At 44.8% G+C, this 20,178-nt stretch overlaps 1 protein-coding gene across 1 annotated transcript in view; it reads left to right on the forward strand.

Moving 5' to 3' along the window:
- The window catches only part of ARHGAP25 (Rho GTPase activating protein 25), a 45,712-nt gene that overhangs the window by 20,763 nt on the left and 4,771 nt on the right, over positions 1 to 20,178 (forward strand). Inside the window, exons 3-8 of the mRNA XM_045003020.1 lie at positions 3,967 to 4,054; positions 5,440 to 5,559; positions 10,159 to 10,366; positions 16,606 to 16,738; positions 18,100 to 18,173; positions 19,497 to 19,618. Of these exons, the coding sequence (XP_044858955.1) occupies positions 3,967 to 4,054; positions 5,440 to 5,559; positions 10,159 to 10,366; positions 16,606 to 16,738; positions 18,100 to 18,173; positions 19,497 to 19,618 (745 nt within the window). The remainder of the gene's footprint in view (positions 1 to 3,966; positions 4,055 to 5,439; positions 5,560 to 10,158; positions 10,367 to 16,605; positions 16,739 to 18,099; positions 18,174 to 19,496; positions 19,619 to 20,178) is intronic.

A 20,178-nucleotide genomic window follows, 5' to 3' on the forward strand; every position in this document is an offset into this window, starting at 1 on the left:
ATTTTGATAGTGACTGAGAGATGATAGGAAGGGTGATGGTGGGGGGTGGACCATGAAGGGCCTGGAAGTGAAGACAAGCAGCTTGTGTTTGAGGTGATAAAGAAGAGGGAGGCAGCGATGGCTGATGTTGTCCATGCAACAGACTAGGAGAATGATCTTTGCAGCAGTATTCTGAATGGATAGGAGAGAGTAGGGTGGCCAGACATCCCGATTTTATAGGGACAGTCCTGATTTTTGGGTCTTTTTCTTATATAGGCTCCTATTTCCCGCCCCCCGCCCCCCCCCGGCCCCCGGCCCCCTGGCCCCATTTTTCACACTTGTTGTCTGGTCACCCTAGGAGAGAGGCAAGTTTGCATTTGTCAAGGCCAGTGAGGAGGATGGTGCAGTGATGGAGATGTGGCATGATGAGAGCTTGAATGAGAGTCTTAGTGGGGTGGATGTCTTAGAGACGTGATGTGGGAAGAATTGGCAAGATTTAGACATAGCCTGCCAGGGAGGTTCTAGAGAGAGGTTGGAGTCGAAGTTGATGCCCAGGTTATGGTCCCGAGTAACTGGTAGGATGGCGGTGTTGTTCACAGTGATTGAGAAAGGAGATGGGGAGGATTAAGAACAGTTTTAGCCATGTTGCACTTGAGCTGACAGCCTGAGATCCGGGAAGAGAAAGCCTCTCTAATGTTGGGTTCCAGGTCCTACCTTGGGGTTGTTCCGCTCCAGGGTTTAAGTTCAGGCCAAGCCTTGATGTAGAACTCTGTTTTCTCTGGCTATGAAATGGGGAGTGGGGACAGGACCTAAGTAGATGTGCAGTGAGGCAGAATGAATTATGCAGCTTTGTAGGGAATATATGGGGCCCATTTACAGAACTTCCAGAGCTACTGGCACCCTGGGGTGGCCACCACCGCAGCTGTGAGCTTGGTCACCCAAGAGGGCTGGAGGGAATAAGGTGAAGAAGGAAAGGGCAAGAAATAGAGTTTTCAAAAAAACTCAGGGCAAAATGGAGTCTGAATTTTGCAGAGCAGGGACAACCCTTTGGGAAGGGGATCCTTTGTGACAACACCATGTAATCTGGTGCATTCCAAGAACAGGATATTTGCTCTTCAGAAATATATTCTTTAGTAGATCTGACTTATACTGATTTCTGTGGGCCCCAGCTCCCTAAGGGTTTATTGCCATAGTCACAAAATAGGAGGGAAGCTCAGAAGGCCTTTGTTCATGCCCTGCCACTTATCTTGCATCCCTTTCCACCTCCTCACCCCCGTCCCTCCCTGCCACATCATTTGCAAGACAGCTGAACACACAAGAGGTGTTAACAACAGCTAACATTTCAAACAACCTTTACAAAGCCATGGCCATGTTTGGACAGCTCACGATTCACTTGCACGGCCGCATGCGGGGGTGGGGAGATTTCCTGCTGGTCCATTTAGGCTCAGCTCCCTTGACTTCAAAGGTTTCATCTTCTACTGCTGCTGGTATATAGGGGAACAGCTCCAGTGAGATGGAATTTCACCCACAGCTGCAGGATCTTTCTTTTAAAGGAGCTGCCTGACTCTTCCAAGTTGGGTCTCTGAACCTGCTTAAATCCCCTCTGAATGACACAAAAATGGAACATCACAAACTCCCAGGGTAGTAATGCAAGTACATTGCCCTGCCTCCTTCTATGGCTCTACGTCTCCTTGCGGGAAGGAAGATTAATAATGTAGAGCAGTGGTGCCCAAGCTTATTACACAGGAGGGCCTAAGCACAATCTCGAATGGGCCAAACAGATTGTAAATCTTATTAAAATATGAATAGTCACCTATACTGATTTATATTTTAAAGTTCAGCTTGTTTTGTGCGTATTTAGATAGATTGTTTCTATGTACAATATTGTCTATTTACACACTTGCATAAACGAAACTGATGTAAACATAATAACAAAACGCTAATGAATTGGCCATTAGTATAGTGTGTTGAAGCAGGCCACAAGTCTTATGAAATGCTATGATGGGCCATGTATGTAGAGTGCCCCTCCTCCCCCCGATGGAGAGGACCAGCCCCTCTCTGCATGGTACCCTGTCTTCCATCCCAATGGATACACAAGGTGTTTTTATCAGTCAGCTTTTAACATCCAGACTGCCTTTAACTCAGCTGCTGTCTCCAAAACATAAGCATAATCTGTGGTTTAATATGTTACACAGCCCCATGATAATGGCTGATCCACATACAAGTAGAGCTGGTATATATATATATATATAGATATAGATATAGATATAGATAGTGGAGAAAATTAAAAAAAATATATTTTTTCTTTTCCATTTTGGACAAAATGTCCTACAATTTTTCTTGTTGTTTTTAACTGACTTTTTTTTGTTTCTGAAAACCATTTTTCACTCAACTAAAAACTAAGCATTTTTACCTCAAACTGTTTTTTTCATGGGTTCCCCCCCATCAAAACAAAAAAAACCCACTCTGCTTTTTTTATAGGAAATTTCAATGAAAATTACATCAAAACCAAAACATTGTGGAAAATGTAAAGCCATTTTTTTGTTGAAATTCCTTTGATGATGACAAAATTCCTGTCAACTCTAGATATGAGTCTGCTACTGCTTCTATCTAGAACATGGAGACTGGCAGAGCTACCCAGGGGATGTAGAGATACTACTCCCATTAATTTCAAAGGGAACTATGCATCCATTTTTCTGTTGAGAACCTCAGCCTGCAGCAGTAGAAATTCACTATTAATTATTATTACTATTGGTATTACCATAGCAACTTGGTTCATTCTTTTAGCACTGCCAAGATGCTGGGTGCAATCCCCACATGTGGCCTGAGCAAAGTGGGCTACATAAACATGTAATTAGCTAAAGCCCTCTCTGTTTCCATCCATGGCACCACCTCCTACTCCCCTCTGCAGCCCTATTCTGAGACATTGCTTGTGCTGACTCATGCAGTTATGTCTGCCAGCCTGGGTCCACATCCCTTTTTAGGTTGGACATGTGATCTGATGACGTGAAAGCAAGAGTCATAAGCCTGATGATCTTGGTGATAACTGCTGTGGCTTTTATCGTAATGGAATGTAATCTGCTCAGTCAGTTTGAAATTGGTGCTTCCCTAATACACAGTGAGAGAATCCAGGGTAATGGAGATGTTCCTCAAACCTTCTCACCTTGTGGCCAGCCAAAGGGATATTCTTCATAAATAACTGGCTAGATGGTGGTACTGCTGAGAAGGATCTGAGGGATTACAGTGGATCACAAATTGAATGAGAGTCAACAATGTGGTGCAGTTGCAAAAAAAAAATGCTAATATCAATCTGGGATATATTAACAGGAGTGTTCTATGTAAGACACAGAAGGTAATTGGCACACTCTCCTAGGCACTGGCGAGACCTCAGCTGGAGTAATGTGTCCATTTCTAGGCACCATGCTTTAAGGAAGATGTGGACAAATTGGGGAGAGTCCAGAGGGCAGCAACAAAAATGATGAAGGTTTAAATGTGACCTATGAGGAAAAGTTAAAAAAGAACGGAGCCTGTTCAGTCTTGAGCAATAAGACTGAGGCGGGGACCTGTTAACAGTCTTAGAATATGTTTAGAGCTGTTACAAAGAGGGTGGTGATCAATTATTTTCCATGTCCACCACAGGTAGGGCAAGTAGTAATGGGCTTCACCTGAAGTAAGGGAGGCTTAGGTTAGAAACTAGGGAAAACTTTCTAACTATGAGGGTAGTTAAGCTCTGGAACAGGCTTCTGAGGGAGGTTGTGGAATCCTCATCATTGGAGGTTTTTTAAGAACATGTTTGACAAACACTGTCAGGGATGGTCTAGGTTTACTTAGTCCTGCTACAGTGCAGGCAGCTGGACCTGATGACTTCTGGAGGTCCCTTCCAGCCCAAAATTGCTATGATTCGATCCATCATTACCAACGTGGTCCAAAGAGGAGGGTTTTATTTTTAAATGGCTGATTCAAGGCTATTGCTGTCTTTGTTTCTAGGGCTGCCTGTTTCTGCAGGGAAGCACTATCAAGGAGGCAGTCAGCAACCCAGAGGAAGCGGGGAAGTTTATCTTTGAAATCATCCCAGGTGAGCACCATGACACAACATAGAGATCTCCCGTCTCCTTGTCTCACAAGGCTAGACATCCCATGCTTATGGGTTAATATGATGCCCCACCTGTAGATCCACCAAGCATGGGGGAGACTCATTGGGAGAGCTGCTTGAAATTTTTTTGATGGAATGGTTTTCTGCGAGAAAAGGCAGTTTTGTTGACATCTAGATGTTTTCTGGAAACAATCGATTGTGGCAAAAATTTTGATGGGAAAAGTGTCAGAATGAATGGTTTTGGCTTTCTCATCTAATTTCAATATCAAAACATGTCATAAGGTAAAATGTTTTATTTCAATGTTCTCATTTCATTTGACTTTCTGTTGAATTTTATATTGTCTATATAATAAGATTCCAGGATTGTCACTCTGTGTGCATTACTCTGAAGCCTAGAATGTCTGTTGACTCAGTGTGAAATAATGGAAACTGCTACAAACATGGTCAAGAGTTCAGTTTGTTACCCTCCAATTTTTATGTTCTCAGCCATTTGATATTACAAATTACACCCATGCAATAGCATAGGCTTTCAGCTGCTAGCAGTCTAATATTTTCAAATCTTATATTTTATTGATATATGTAATATTTTATATTATATTATGGTTCAACATTATCGAAACAAAATACTTCTAAATCTAAATTTTTCAGAATTTCCATTTTGCGAGAAATTTCATAATTTTCAATTTGTTTCTGATTCATAACAAAAACAAAATTTGAAATGTCAGGAAATGACAGAAATTCCATTTTCCAGCCAGCTCTACTCACTGGGAGTAGAACTCCAGTGTCCTGACAAGTGCTCACTTTGGGTCTAATTAAAAATGACTAATTTCAACTGGCCATGTGTTCTTCACTCATAGTCTTAAACTGATAAAGAACTGCCACATTCCACTCCAGAGTTGGCTGCTTTTCACTGGTGGCTAAAGGATTTGTGTACAGTATATATGGGGCCTGATTGTCCTCTTATTTACACCAGGGTAAACCAGGAGTATCTCCTCTAGAGTCGCTGGAGAGACATTGTTGTGGGGGGGGAAGAGAATCAGGCCCCAAATTTGTAAGTCACTCTGGAAAATACTTTGGGAGAAGGTACCAGGTAAATGCATGGAGCAGAGCATTGAGAGAAAACAGGATAACTATTCACTCCACTGCGATATTCATTTTCTGTTAGTTTATTTCCTTGGTGGAAAGCTTTAGAGATGGAGAGGTAGTGTAAACAATACGTCTCCCTGAGACACCACCTCATTTTACAGCCAGATCGAGATGAATGGGATAATGGGTTTTTTGGGCCCATAGCACTTAGCTAAGAAATCAATAAGGGCACGTGTCTTTGTTCCACCCCGAACTCCCTTTACGAGTAATTATTTTTGCAGGGGTCTCGGGAGACCAGAATCGAACAGGACAAGACTCCTATGTACTGATGGCCAACTCCCAATCCGAGATGGATGAGTGGGTTAAGTCGATCCGAAGAGTGGTGGGATCACCATCAGGAGGTAAAGGGGAGCTGAAATGGCCCCAGAGGTGGCTTTTCAATAACATCTTATGCTTCTATAGCATAGATTAGGGGTATGGAATGGCTGCCATATGAGGAGAGATTGGTAAGACTGGGTCTTTTCAGCTTGGAAAAGAGACGACTAAGAGGGGACATGACTGATGTGGAGAAAGTAAATAAGCGAGTGTTATTTACTCTGTCTCATAAACACAAGAACTAGGGATCACCAAATGAAATTAATAGGCAGCAGGTTTAAAATGAACAAATGGAAGTATTTTTTCACACAGTTAACTTCATGGAGGATAGGTCCATCAATGGCTATTAGCCAGGACGGGCAGGGATGGTGTCCCTAGTCTCTGTTTGCCAGAAGCTGGGAATGAATCACTTGATGATTACCAGTTCTGTGCATTCCTTTTGGGGCACCTGGCATTGACCACTGTCAGAAGATGGGATACTGGGTTAGATGACCTTTGGTCTGACACAATATGGCAATTCTTATGTTCTTAACTTTCACCCAAGGAAATCAAAGCACTTTACATATGCTAATTAAACCTTTCAACATAGCTGCCATGTAGGTAAGTTGTTGTAATGGGAACATGGAAGGGTTATGTGTTATTTATTTATATATTATTATTTATTTGTATTGTGCAAGTGCTGAGGATCCCTACTCATGGATCAGGACCCCACTGCACCAGGCGCTGTACAAACAGAGGAAAAAGGTGGCCCCTGCCCCAAAGAGCTTGCATTTTAAGTAACTAGCAGCCCAAAAGTAAGTGGGGTGCTATGGACCTGATCCGGTGTCCCTTGGAAAGAGAATCCCATTGACATCAGTAGGCATCCAGCCCTTGAGCAACTTCTAGCCAGAGCTATCAGTGAGTCAGTGGAAGAGCCAAGAATAGAACTCAGGAAATCCAGATACGGATTCCCTTGCTCTAACTTCTAGACCACACTGCATCCCTTTGTCCCATAGCCATCTGGCCCATTCTCAGCAGAGTCACAAGGTTTGTCTTTGTAACATGCGCATCCTGGTCATCTCCCCTCCCCCTGCTGGGTGCAGGAGAGAGTTATAGCATCTGGTTCCCCACAGCCCAGCACCTTGTGCAGCTATATTATGCCTGTGCAAAGTGGGAGGAGGGGAAGTGTTTTGTAAATTTGTCAGTGTTGTAGCTACACCCAGAGGCAATGGGAGTATTGACCTCATCCATCTATCTTAAGGATTTCCAGGAGTGCCCATCACTGACCATGACAGTGTTTTATAATACTAACTAGACATTTAAAAAAAAAAGTTAATATTTTGCTCATGATCTTACAGCATTATTGACACTCCCCACAAGTAACATTGTAATAGCCCCGGGGTAAAGCCTACAACAGAGGAACCTTCTGTGGTGGGCTCAGACTGACGGGCTTTGCAATCAAGAATGATTCATCTTCAGAATTAGTCATATTTCATATAGGAGTGAACTGAGTATTTTATATAAAAATGTATGAGCGAGAGAGAGAGAGACACACACACACACACACGCAGGCAGGCAGGCAGACATACACACAGAGACAGCATGGGCCATGGTTCAATGGACAGAGCACTGGATTAGACATGGGTTGTGTTTCTGATTGACCTGGACATTTCTCTCTGCCTCTGTTTCCCCATTCCTCTTTTTGTCCATCTTGTCTATTTAAGTCCTAAGCTCTTTGGGCTGAGACTGCCTTTCACTATGTGACTATACAGCTCCTAGCACAACAAAGCCCTGAACTCAGCTGGGGCCTTTCAGTGCTACTGTGATTCAAATAATAACTATACCCAGATGAAGACCTGATGTCAGTGGTTGGCATTGATTAGAGCATCTTTATTCTAGCCAACTCTGCTGTAGTTCAGGTTAATGTTTAAAAGCCAGTTTTTCTAAGTGCTCTAAACCCCCCTCTGATCGTTTGGAAAGTTGCAGTACCATCAGTGGCTCACGAAGGTCATTTGAGCAAGGGATTTCCAAGATCAGCCCCCCAAAAAGTCATATGATCGCAAATAAAGACTCCAGGCCTGATGCTCATTTACACTAAGGAATTGTGCTGGCAGGGTGAAGCAGCCTTAAAGCGAGTGTACAGGGGCCTCACTGTAAATAAGGATCCAGGCCTCTTTTCAGTGATGTTGACCCATACTATGGTATAAATTAACTCGGGGGTTAATGGATTCCCAAACGGCAGGCTTGAGAATAGGACATAGACTATTTTGTACATCTGCATGCCTTAGGCTTGGGTTGCATCCCCCTTGAAAAATGCCCCCGGTGACTCACGTAGATAAGGCAGCTGTTTGTTAATTTGCTCCACGTTAAAAAGCAGAGAGGCTGTGCCGAGTGAAATGAAACCTTTCAAAATGCCTCTGAGCCCCTTTACCAGCCTGACACCCAAGGAGTGTCTCTGAGCTGGCTGACATGCTAACAGTGTGTCAGACGGAATGACTGATGTATAGAGCCATATTGGTAGAGGGTTGATTTTTATGATCCTCCAGGGTAATAGCAGATAATGAGTTACTAAGAAAAAGGAGCCATTTATACTTTTACTGAGTACAATGACAGGTTTATGTTCATTATTTAAAAGCAAAAGGGAGTCTTGTGTCAATGAAAAAAACACCACCACAAGGCAGGTGCTGACAAGTCTTGTGGTTCCAGACGGGAGTATTTATGAGCATAATGCTGATCTGCAAGAGATACACAGGGATTATTTCAGCCTTCGGAACAGGAGATGAACACATTACGGGGCAAAATCTAGTAGGAGGCCGTGGGATCCTTTGCCATTAATATTCTGGAGCCACTTGCATCTGGGGCATCTCTGCTGTCATCATGCCTAAAGCCCTGAGGATGAAGAGCTGGGATGAGGGCTGCTGCATTCCAGCCTTAGGGATGGTTTTCTGCTGGGAGTTCAGGAGGAAAAAGCCTTTGCTCCGGAGGAAAGGTACTGCCCCCTTTTTAAAAATATAGCTGACTGGCGGAGGACATTAGGGATTAGGCTAGGGAAAGGCTCCCAGCCCAAACTCGGCTGGAGCTGCATTACGAGGCTGTTTTTCTTTTGCCATCTTAGTTTTAAGACCTCTGTTTTACTAGTGATCTCTCGTCTCCAAATAAAAGAGTCAGTGAGATCCAGCAGGGGACTGGAAACCAAGAATCCCTGAGTTCTAGCCTGGTTCTGATGTTTGACTCGATGTTAGCAGCTTGCTCGACATGGAAGGGCCCAGTTTTTAGAACTGTTGACTTCACCTGGAGTTAACTCATAGGCATCTCCATGATGTGTGACAGTGGCAGGGGGACTGAAGAGACAGATCCCCAAAGTAACCCATATAATCTGGCTCTTAATTCACAGGTACCTTCACTCTGCGTGTTTGTCAGTGGCAGGGCTAATGAAGTGACATATCCTCAGCCCTCTGCATTTTTGCTATCCTATTGACATTTTTCATATTCACTTAGTCTCCCCCCAGCATTTTTCTTATATCCCCATCTTGGCTGTATTTCAGGCTCCTCATCTATAAAGCAGAGACAATACTACTCAATACAAGGGTGTTGTGGGGAAGGATTACTTAACATTTGTTTGGCACTTTGAAGATGTAAAGTATTAACACTCTTTGCAGGAAAGGGTTTAAAACAGGTTAATTTAATTAATTGGAAGAAAATCTTCAGTGAGTTCTCTTAGATTTTCTCCTGATGTATCTGCCATCAAACACTCAGGAGGAATATTTGTAACAAAGTGTTTTCCACTGGATAGTTTAAGACAAAGATAAAGCAAACATCTGCATGGGGTACCCCAATCTCCATATCCCATGGCGTGTTAACATTACCAGCTGGTTGCTGTGCAGTGCTGAGTGATCTTATAAATCAGGGATTCTCAAACTGGGGGGGGGGGGGCGGGGCCCCGGACGGGGGTCCCAAGGTTATTACATGGGGGGGGGTCATGAGCTTTCAGGCTCCACCCCAAACACTGCTTTGCCTCCAGCATTTATAATGGTGTTAAATAGATAAAAAAAGTGTTTTAATTTATAAGGAGGGGGTTGCACTCAGAGACTTGCTATGTGAAAGGCATCACCAGTACAAAAGTTTGAGAACCACTGAAACATGAATAAATGAATTGAAACCATGGTCTCAAACCCTGAACTTTGGGGAAGTTCAGAGCTGAATTTTTCTGCTTATCTGAGGGCAGGGATTTCCTTTAAGGGAGTTTCAGTAGAAGCTTGCAACAAACAGGCAGACAGAGCATAAGCATCAAGACGACATCTCCATTGCACCCTTTGGTGTATCGCCTGAAGCCTCTTGCAGTGGTCACTGATTCTAGGCTAGATGGACCATAGTTCTAGTTTGGTCTGGTCTGGTCTGGCAGTTTCTAAGTTTTAATGACACAGTGGGCCAGATTCTCAGCTGATGTAAATCAGCATAGCTCCATGAAAGTCAGTGGTGTTTGAGCTGAGGATCTGGCCCTTTATTTTCATCTAGCAACCAAACCTCTGTTCAGCTTTGAAAGAAGCTCCATATAATGACAGTATTACAAGGGACCAGGGATAAATCCCACTGCTGCCTCTGGGCCTACCTTTATCCTTTATTAACAATACCCTTCTTCTATCTAGTGGTATTTGGCCAGCGCTTGGCTGAGACTGTGGTGTATGAACAGAAATTCGGGCAGCACCTGGTCCCCATCTTGGTGGAGACATGTGCAGAGTTTATACGTGAGCACGGCATGAATGAGGAGGGCATCTTCCGACTGCCTGGCCAGGACAACCTGGTGAAACAGCTGAGGGACGCATTTGACGCTGGGGAAAGGCCATCTTTTGACCGGTAATGTTTATATTTCCTGATCCCACCCAGCTAAGCCCTTCGGGGTTCAGTCTGTCTATCTACTGCTTTTGTTAACTGCAGGCTTGTGGAAGTCACTGGCCTGGCTGATCTCTGTGGAGAAGCAGACAAGACCCTGCCCATTGTGCATGAAAGATCATTCCCCCAATTAGAAAAGAGGGTTCAAAAAAAGATGGGGGTCAACTGAAAGTCAAAGCCTGGGCTGTGAGAGCAGGGTTTGAGGGCTAACTGGGCACACTGGGCAGACAACAATGCTCATTGTTTAGCAAAGAATTGCAGGAAGTTACCGGGGCCCCTGTGGGGAAAGGCGCTGGACTGACCGAAATCCAGGTCACTTCTTTACCTACAGAACATGGTCAGTAAATAGCCACAGTGCAGATCTTTCCCACAAACTCTGCCTTGACAAAGTGCCCCAATCCTGCCCGGAGGAACCACCTCTAGGGTGGAGTTTAGTCCTCATGCCCCATTCAGCCCTTGGCCCATCTGCTGAAACCACCAGTTACCACTGACTGTAATGGGCGACTTGGGTGATGCAGACAAACGGCCACTAATGAGGGGTTTGGCTGAGACCCACAAACTCACTCCACAAATGTCCCCAAATAGGCTGAAGATAGGAACTTTCAGGCATGGCTGACCTTTCCTTTTAAATGTGGAAGGGCAGGTTAGCGAAGGATTCCAAGGAGGTGGTACCTATCAGCAATCACACTTTGCTTTCAAAAGGAGACCATCATGTAATACTTGATCAAATTTTGGTTGTTGAGCTTTTTGTGGCAGGTGCTGGATGGTGTGTAGGGGCCTCTGATGTGCAGGAGGTCAGACTAGATAGGATGGTCCCTTCTGGCATTAATCTCTGTGATTGTAATTTTTCAAATTGGGATTAACAGCAAATGCAGAGCTGAGGAACGGAATGTTGTAATGAGGAGAAGCCATCTTAACAATTCATTCTCCCACCTGCCAAGACACAGATAGGAAACAAGGCCCCAAAGTGAGGGATACAGGGAAGCTGCCAGTGCTGGGAGTTGAACATGATATGCTATCAACTTCTTCAGCATTAATGGCATTTTCTCTCATCTGCCTTTGCTGTCAGCCATTAAAGGGATATGCTTGGGTGAGGTGGAAGTGAACTGGGGATTTTCATTAGGCTCAGTGCAGAAGATTGGTGTTGTCCTGCTTTGAGCAGGGGGTTGGACTAGATGACCTCCTGAGGTCTCTTCCAACCCTAATATTCTATGATTTTGGGTGGGTCTTATTTCATTCATTCTAAATCTTTAAGGATCCTATTCCCCCCTCCCCCCCAGTTGCTTTTCCCACTGATTCTTTCCTACTTTCAGGTATATCCCACCACTGGCTTTCCCTTTTCAGAGTCAGCCCTTTCCCTTCATAGCATCTTTCATTCTCGGTTGACCTGTCAACCTTTGCCTCTGATCTGCCCAGGATGTTAGCTTCCATTGGCAACTTCTTAAATTTTCTAACGAGCACCATGGTGCTTTCTCTGATGCTGCCCCACATGCCTGGGAGTTATTCCCTGTACACATCCATTAAACTACCTCATTATTTGCCTTCAAAGCCCTTCTTAAAACTCTCCTTTGCCCTGGATGCCTATAAAAAAAACTTAACAGCTAGGCTGTTGATGTGCAGAGACCACTGCCTGCCATGCTGACCAATATTGTCTCACTGTTTCCTTGTATTCCCCCATCTATTGTCTCTTGTCTTATATTTAGATTGTCAGCGCCTGGGGGCACAGACTGTCCTTTCATTTTGTGTGGGTACAGCACCTAGGACAACATGGTCCTGGTCCATAACAAAGGCTCTGAGGCACTACACTACAGCAATCCAGATAATAATAATGAATGACAAGGTGTAACATTTGGTCCTATCTCAGCATAGGGAGCTGGACTAAATCACCTCTCGAGGTCCCTTCCAGTCCTAGGATTTATTTTTTTTCCAAAATGGGGTAAATCCTTTTCATACCACTCTGTATCCCTCCCCCGCAGCCTCCAAACCATGCTGTGTTTCCCAACACAAGGCTAACACAAAGTTCAGATTCAGGACACTCTGCCAACCAATGCAATCACCAATAAAGGGCTTCATTCTATACCTCAGCTCCCCTCCCTCCAAGTATGTGCTACTGTAGAAGTTCTTGTAATAGCATAAACTGCTACCTTCCCTCCCTGCACTCTATAATACAGGCCTTGCAAAAAAGGAAGGAGGGGAGTAAGGTTTCTGGGCCTCTCTTTATAAAGCTTCCTGATTTGACTCATTAGTTCCTAATTGAATCCCTTCCCCTCAGTAAGCTGTCCTGTCTCGTTATCTCTAACCCTTCTCACCTGCTTGGAGATGGGGTTAAACCCTTTGTGATTGCTTTTGATGAAGGATTGGGGTGCTCGGTGCCATATAAACAAGGGCCTGATTCTCCAGGCCCTGAGCCTGGTGCAGTTACCTATGGCAGTGCTAAATACTGCTGACTCAGAACGTGTGCCACAGGTGTAAGCACTCCCATGAGATGCAGGGCACTGGGGGATCAGGCCTGGCTCAGGGATTCTGGTCTTGGTCAGCTCCCAGCCCACTCACAATACTGGAAATAGGGAGGTGCAGGGCATAAATGAACCTGTCTCCCCCTCAGTCATGCCAGTGCCCCTTTCTCTACTGGCACCGGCCAGACCTGGGGTTATTTACCTGACCTCTGCAGCATCGGCGCCTCCTTTGAGTCCTGCTCACATCAGTGGCAACGTTCCCACTAGGAGCAGGGTTTAGGCCGATCCTTTCAAAACTGACTGCTGATTTTGGGGAAGCTCAGCTTTGAGATCCCCGAACCTGATTTTGAAGGGGCTGCTCCTGATGCATCAAACAGCGTTGCAAGCAGGGCCGGCTCCAGACCCCAGCGCGCCAAGCGCGTGCTTGGGGCGGCGTGCCGCGGGAGGCGGCTCCGGTGGACCTCCCGCAGGCGTGCCTGCGGAGGGTCCGCTGGTCCCGCGGCTTCGGTGGAGCATCCGCAGGCGTGCTTGCGGGAGGTCCATCGGAGCTGCGGGACCAGCGGACCCTCCGCAGGCACGTCTGCAGGAGGTCCACCGGAGCCGCGGGACCGGCGACCACCAGAGCGCCCCCTGCGGCGTGCCGCCCTGCTTGGGGCGGCGCAATTCCTAGAGCCGCCCCTGGTTGCAAGGGCTTAGGCCTTCTGAAAATCTAGCACGAGGTATCTTAAACTGAGCACCAACCCCAAATTAGAGACCATGGAAAGTTTTGATTAATTTCCCCCAGGTGCAGTACTGGGAAGTGAACCACTGTTTTGAGCATCTTAGCCCACCACTTTAACCACAAGACCACTCTTCCTTTTTGTTATTGTTCTTTATATAGAAAAGAAAGTTCATATAAAGGCAGTTAGGTGAACCACGGCCCTTACACTCAGAATAATCCCTGTACCAAGCTGATCTCTGAAAGTTGCTGTGTCTGTTGTGTTTGAAACCTGGCCTCCCTGGGTCTTGCTTGTTGGCGCTGAACAGCTCTGAGCTTCTGAATCACAACCTGGCACATCCATGGCAAATCCTCTTGTTACAACCTGTGCTGGGTCGCAGGAAGGTAAAGCCTTTTTGCAGAACAATGCTTTGCAATGGGACACAGAAGAAAAACTTGGATTAGCTGTTGTTTTCTCAGTGCCCTGTAATGTTGGTTTTGTATCACAGAATTTGGGACAAACAGTGTGTGAGTTCTTAGGAATCACTGGATGGTAATAATACTTTGCACTTACATTGAGAATGTTTAAGCTCTTTACAAACATTGGGAGTGATTTTGGCTCCCACTGAACCAATGGGAAAATGCCGATTGACTTGAGTGGCACAGGTCTTGGGCTTGTCTACACACAAAAGTCATACAGCTTTAGCTATACTGGTGTAATTAGAATGGTATAACCTGCATAGTATGGACTAAGTTATATCTGTATAAAGATGCTTATACTACGATAACTATTCCTGTATAGGCAAGGGAATTAGCAATACTGGCAGAAGGCACCTTTTTACTAGTATAACTGAATCCACCCTAGGGATTTCACCAATATAACATTAATGGTTAAAAAACAAGCAACAACCCACACTACTAGTTCTATAGTACAAAATCTGCGTCTAGACCGACTCACAGCAGTCCTGGGAAGAGCCCCAGTCCTGCAAATACTTACGTACGTGCTTAACTTTTAGCCGGTGAGCCATTCACGGACTCATAGTAAAGCAGAGGGCCATGCTGGTTAAAAAATATCACACCCCTGACCAACAGAGTTATGCCAGCAACAGCCCTAGTGTAGCCACAGTTACACCAGCAAAAAAGCCCTTTTGCTTATTTTCTTTGGGGAATTGGTATAAGCTCAAAAGCACACTTTAGCTGGCATAAGTTTGCACTCGGAGGCTTTGCTGGGACAGCTATACCAGCAATCCCTTTTTAGTGGAAACAAGGCCTAAGTGTTGACAGGATCAGGCATTAGGTAGGTACAGAGGCAAGACACAGAGCAGTTAAGCATGTCTCAGGGTCCAGGTCAACAGACTCAGGCTCGTGGGGCTAACTCAAAACCAGCCATGGTAGACTTTGTGGCTTGAGCTGGCGCTCAGGCTCTGAAGGCTTGAAGCCGCCCACCCTACTCTCTAGGCTTAAGAGTCTGACCATGTACTCAGTTATTTTTAACACCATAGCAAAAGCCCAAGTGTGGTGTCCCAGGCTCTGAGATGCATGGCTGGGGGCTGCTGCTTGCTGTGTAGACACATCCACAGTAAGTCAGTGGCAGCACCAGGAATGGAACCTGCTCTAAACCCCTGGTCTAGATGTTATTTGAGAAGGATGTGCTTTGCCACTAGTAGATTTGAAAAGAAGATCTAGAAAGCTCAGTATAAAGCATATTGCCAGCCTGGGTGCAATAGCACACACGCATATCCAGTGCCATGTTTATAGGACTGTGCTGTCTGCAGCAATAGGAAATAAATCCCTCGGCCTGTAAGTGGGTCAGGACTCAAGAGAAAACAAGTGTTACCATTTCTCAGCTTCGATCTAGACTCTGCAAAGGTGCGTTGTCAAAATCTCAGGTCTTGGCGGTGAGTAGATGTCGCAGTAAGCCGCCTCGATCACTGATCAAAGCAAAAGGACTAGATTCTCCATACACCACTTTCCTCTGTTTTTAGCAGAGCTGTGCTCCCCTCTGCCTCCTCTTACTTTAATCCCTGGGACGGATTGGGGAAGACCAGTCACTGGCTCTTTTGATATAACAACAACAGCAACAATTTGATAACTTCAGTCTCCTTTCCAAGTCTCTCTCTCTCTCTCTGGCTCTCTCTCTGTCTCTCTCTCTCTCTATATATATTTATGTATTTATTTTTGTGTGGTCATCTTTGCCAGCACAGCACTGTGGCATGGTGTTTGTTAGCGAAGTGTTGATGCCGAGCAGGCAGATGAAGCTCATGATATTTTGTTTTGGTAGGGTCTACAAAAATGGTGGCTTTTACAGCATTTCTTAGTGAGTGAGTGGTCGGCTTTATAGAAAAAACCCCAACAACCTAAAAAATAAATGACCTGGTGGATTCTTGCCAGCAGATTATAACAGTTTAACAACTTCAAGGTAGGTCAAAACAGAGACCTATCTTGACAGTGTTCTTTTTGACAGAATATAAACTATATGGTACGCAAAGCTGCAAACATCTGTCCTAGCAGAACATGTTCAGTAATTGCTGTTAACCTTAAAAACCCAGACAAGCTTTGCCAACTCTGAATGGAAAAGGCCTGCCAAATATGTGAGTGCTAGAAAATATTTGCCTGTTAAGTAAATGCATAAAAACACCCATGATTCAAATGTAGGCTAGGAAAACACTACCCTGATTATGACTGCTGGGAAACCACCAACACTATGGTAGAGCAGAAAGATCTGCCAAGCATTCACTTTTCTTCCACTGTCTCCTTTAGTCCAGTCTCAAAGCAGTGGGTGCTGCCTGGGGTTCTCTGCCTGGTGTCCCCCACTGGTGGCCTGCTCCTGCAATTTTGATTTGTCCCCACTCTTTCGTTGTCCTCTGTTCCTTTGTGGCCCCTCTCCTCTCCTGGGGGGGAGGCTATTGTTGCTCAAAATAGGCACCTTTCCTGAACGCTCAATTCACACAACCAAGATGAGCAAAACAGATATATGGTTCCCTAGCCAACAGCGTCTGAATCTCACTTGAGTGGATCCTTTTATTCCAATCTCACCATTTGTTCTACAGCGATACAGATGTACATACAGTGGCCTCTTTGTTCAAACTCTACCTGAGGGAACTCCCCGAGCCGGTTGTACCGTGGTTGCAGTATGAGGACTTCCTTCTGTGTGGAATGCTTCTGAATGCTGATGAAATGAAGGTACCAATGACCCTGCATTTATTCCACCCACCTTAAAAAAACACTTGTTGGAAATGGAAGTGCTTTATGAATCAAAAGCATCTACAGTTCAGTGCTTAAATACAATGGGGTTGGATGTGCTAGATAGATTAGCTAAAGGGATGGGTATGGAACTAGATAAAAAAGAAGAGACACAATTTGGGGCAGGGACTGTCTGCTATTCTATGCAGCACCTACTATAATGGGGCCATATTTTTGGTTGGCCCTTAGAGCAAATATAATTAATAACTACCCCTCTGGTGTAATTTGACCAAGTTTGGGGTTCACTGACTGCCATGGAGTTATACGGGGGACAAATTTGGTGCTTTACAGTCTCAAAAAAGTAGCTGAGAAGATACACTAGCATCCTGTCCAGTATTGGTGCCCTAGGGAAAGAGACTATTTGCTTTCTCCCCTTCATCCCCCTTGACTCAGCCACCCTGCAGGACCCACCTTGTTGTTGTCACCCCCGCAGATGAGTGTCTGTGGGTATGCTCAGTTGCATGCTAGAGGGGGTTGTGTGTGACTAACTGGGTTTTAAATCCAGAATGTGTCTTCCTGTCTGAACTGCCATTAAAATAAGTAAACTTAGCTCCCCAATCTGGCTGCATGGGCTTACCTATCTTAAGGTTTAGTTGTCAGGGGTGTGCGAATCCTGAAAGCTGCCCTGTCTGTCATATTTCCTGTTTTAGCTGAGTCCCTGAAGTAAATGAAAAGTGTAAACAATTATCAGAGAAAGGAAATGCAACATCCTGCATGCCTCAATCACTCTGAGTCTAGAGGGTGGTCGGCAGGAGAGCTGATGGGGTGAGCAAGAAAGGAGATGGGGCAAATGAAGGAGTTGAGAGAAGCAAAGGACTGATGGGAACAATGGTTTGGGGAAATATGAGTGAGTCACTGGGGTCAGAATTTTCTTAGCAGCTGGCCCTGCAGCAAGAAGCTCATTCCAGGAACAGAGCAGAGGGACTGTGGGTGACATGTCCAACAGACGACGTCAACCTTGCTTTCTCACATCCAACTAACCAGCCATTGTGTGTCGCTACCTGTGGGGGTCTGAGGGGAGATCTATATATGTAGAAGCTGAGAACCCGTGGGTTTCTTTTAACATTCCAGTCACTCAGATAGAAACACAGGAATTGCCATTCTGGATCAGACTAATCAGTATTGTCCATCACACTAACGGGACCATGATACCGTGTGTGGATTCAGTTCCAAAGGCGAGCAAGCACTGAGAGGAGATACCACACCAGGATGTCATTGGAGAAACTGGGCAAATTCACAGATGGTTTGGAATTCAGATAAGTTTATGAGCCTTTACAAAGCAATTTTTAAATTGTGTTTAGGGTCATCAGGAGCTAGTGAAGCAGCTGTCTCTGCTTCCCCGAGTCAATTACAACCTCCTCAGTTATATCTGCAGGTATGTACTCTTTCATAATGTACAAACAGCCCAACTTTCATCATGGTGAGTGAGAAGTTAGGCCCAGATCTGGGGATCTTGAGGATCTAGGCCTTAGTCTCCAAAGGTGAAACTGACACTTGTGCAGAGAGCAAACACTAGACTGCCTTAGGCTCCACTCAGGTGCCCCTTAAAACTTCAGGGGACTAACCTCTTTTGTGAGCCCCCTGCACAAAGTTGAATTTCTCTGTAACTGAACAGATGAGCTGAAGAGATTTGAACAAAATTGTCTACCAGTAAATCCCAAACCATGTAAAACTCACCTGCTTTGGGTTTTTTCTTTTTTCTTTCTTTTCTTTTCTTTTCTTTTTTTTCTTTTACAGACTCGAAATTCAACTTAGGTGCAAAAAAATGGGCTCTCACCAACCTCCTGGATCAAAATGCCCCAGGACACTGAGAGAGTCTGAAATCTGAACATGAATTTGAATCAAAACATTGCAAAGGCCTGAACCAAAATCTCAGATCTGGACACTCCCAAACTTTGGGTGGTTTCTTACCTGGGTCTGGATTTTCTGGCTTGAGCAGAAATTCACAAATCTTTTTGTGCTTTGAGTAAGCATGAGCCAGTTTATAGATTCTCATAAAAAACTACCTGACACATGGTTTCAATTAGTTTTAATGAGAAACCTGTTAAAAATTCAGGGGTTGTCACAAATTTTGCGTGGCCCAAAACTGAGAGGGAAACTCTGTGGGTTAAATCTAGCCCTGGTGAACAGAGACATAATTTTATGCTGGATGCAGTAATTTGTGGGTGAAATTCTCTGGCCACTGTTATAAAGGAAGTCAGAATAGATGATCCACAGAACAGGTGATCAAAATGTCCCCTTCTCACTTTAAAACCTATGAATTCACTGGCTGCGGTGAGCTCAATTTGGCCTTGTATGTACACTCCCATGTGTAGCACATTGAATCTACAAGAGTCAGAATCAAGGACAATATTTAGCTGAACTTTTGCCTAGTGAAACTGCTGAGTTTCGCCCCACCCCAGCCCTGCTTGCTGTCTCATTTTTCTTTGGCAACATCATTAAGGATCAAACCAATCTTTGTTTCTTTTTTGGGGGACACAACTCTTTTACCGCTTGACAGATTTGGCTTCTGTAGAGATGCCTAAAAGACAAAGCCTCAGTGTGCTCTGAAATAACAAGGGGCCTGTATCTATGTTTCTGTCCCTGGGGGCTGGAGCAAGTGCTGGATGGATCATTAGGATTTTGTAACACCTTAAACAGATTTATCTTCAGACTGTTTGTTTTCCAACGTGGAATTTTTCCCCTTGGATTCCGGCAGGTTCCTACATGAAATACAGCTGAACTCCAGCGTCAACAAGATGAGTGTGGATAACCTGGCAACAGTGATTGGAGTGAATCTCATCAGGCCGAAGATAGAGGACCCTGCAGTTATTATGAGAGGTACAATGGAATCCTGTAACACCATTAACTTAGGCAGCCCTTGCGGTATTCAAGTGATCACTGTATCCAAAGGATTAAAACAATGAACTTCCTAAATCAGACGCAGTATAGAAGCCAAAACGCCATCTTGCCTGGACAGAAAACATTCTACCTGGTATCTCAGCACAACGGCAGATCAATCAGGCAACAAATGGCCCTACAATAATAACACCTATCCCTTGTATTGTGAATTCCATCCATACAAGGGTGGGTAAGCAATGTTCTGGGCCTCAGAAAGGTGTGGATTTCTTTCGTACCTTTGCAACCACACAGGGAACTCTGGAAAATAGTCATTCAAGATGATCCAGACATTTCGACCTCTCCGCTGAACTTTGTGGCCCTGGGGAGAAATGCACCAGAACTAATAGGGAAATGCTTTGGGTGTATAAGATTTGCTCACTCCATAGAGCTAAGAAACGGTGACCACTGAAAGTGAAGCTTAAGTCCCACTCTTTCTACAGGGAAGAATTTCACACAAAACCCAAATTCCACTCTCTTTTTAATAATGTGCAGTGAATGCT

The sequence above is a fragment of the Mauremys mutica genome, chromosome 2, assembly GCF_020497125.1.
Source record: "Mauremys mutica isolate MM-2020 ecotype Southern chromosome 2, ASM2049712v1, whole genome shotgun sequence".
Classification (NCBI taxonomy): Eukaryota; Metazoa; Chordata; order Testudines; family Geoemydidae; genus Mauremys; species Mauremys mutica.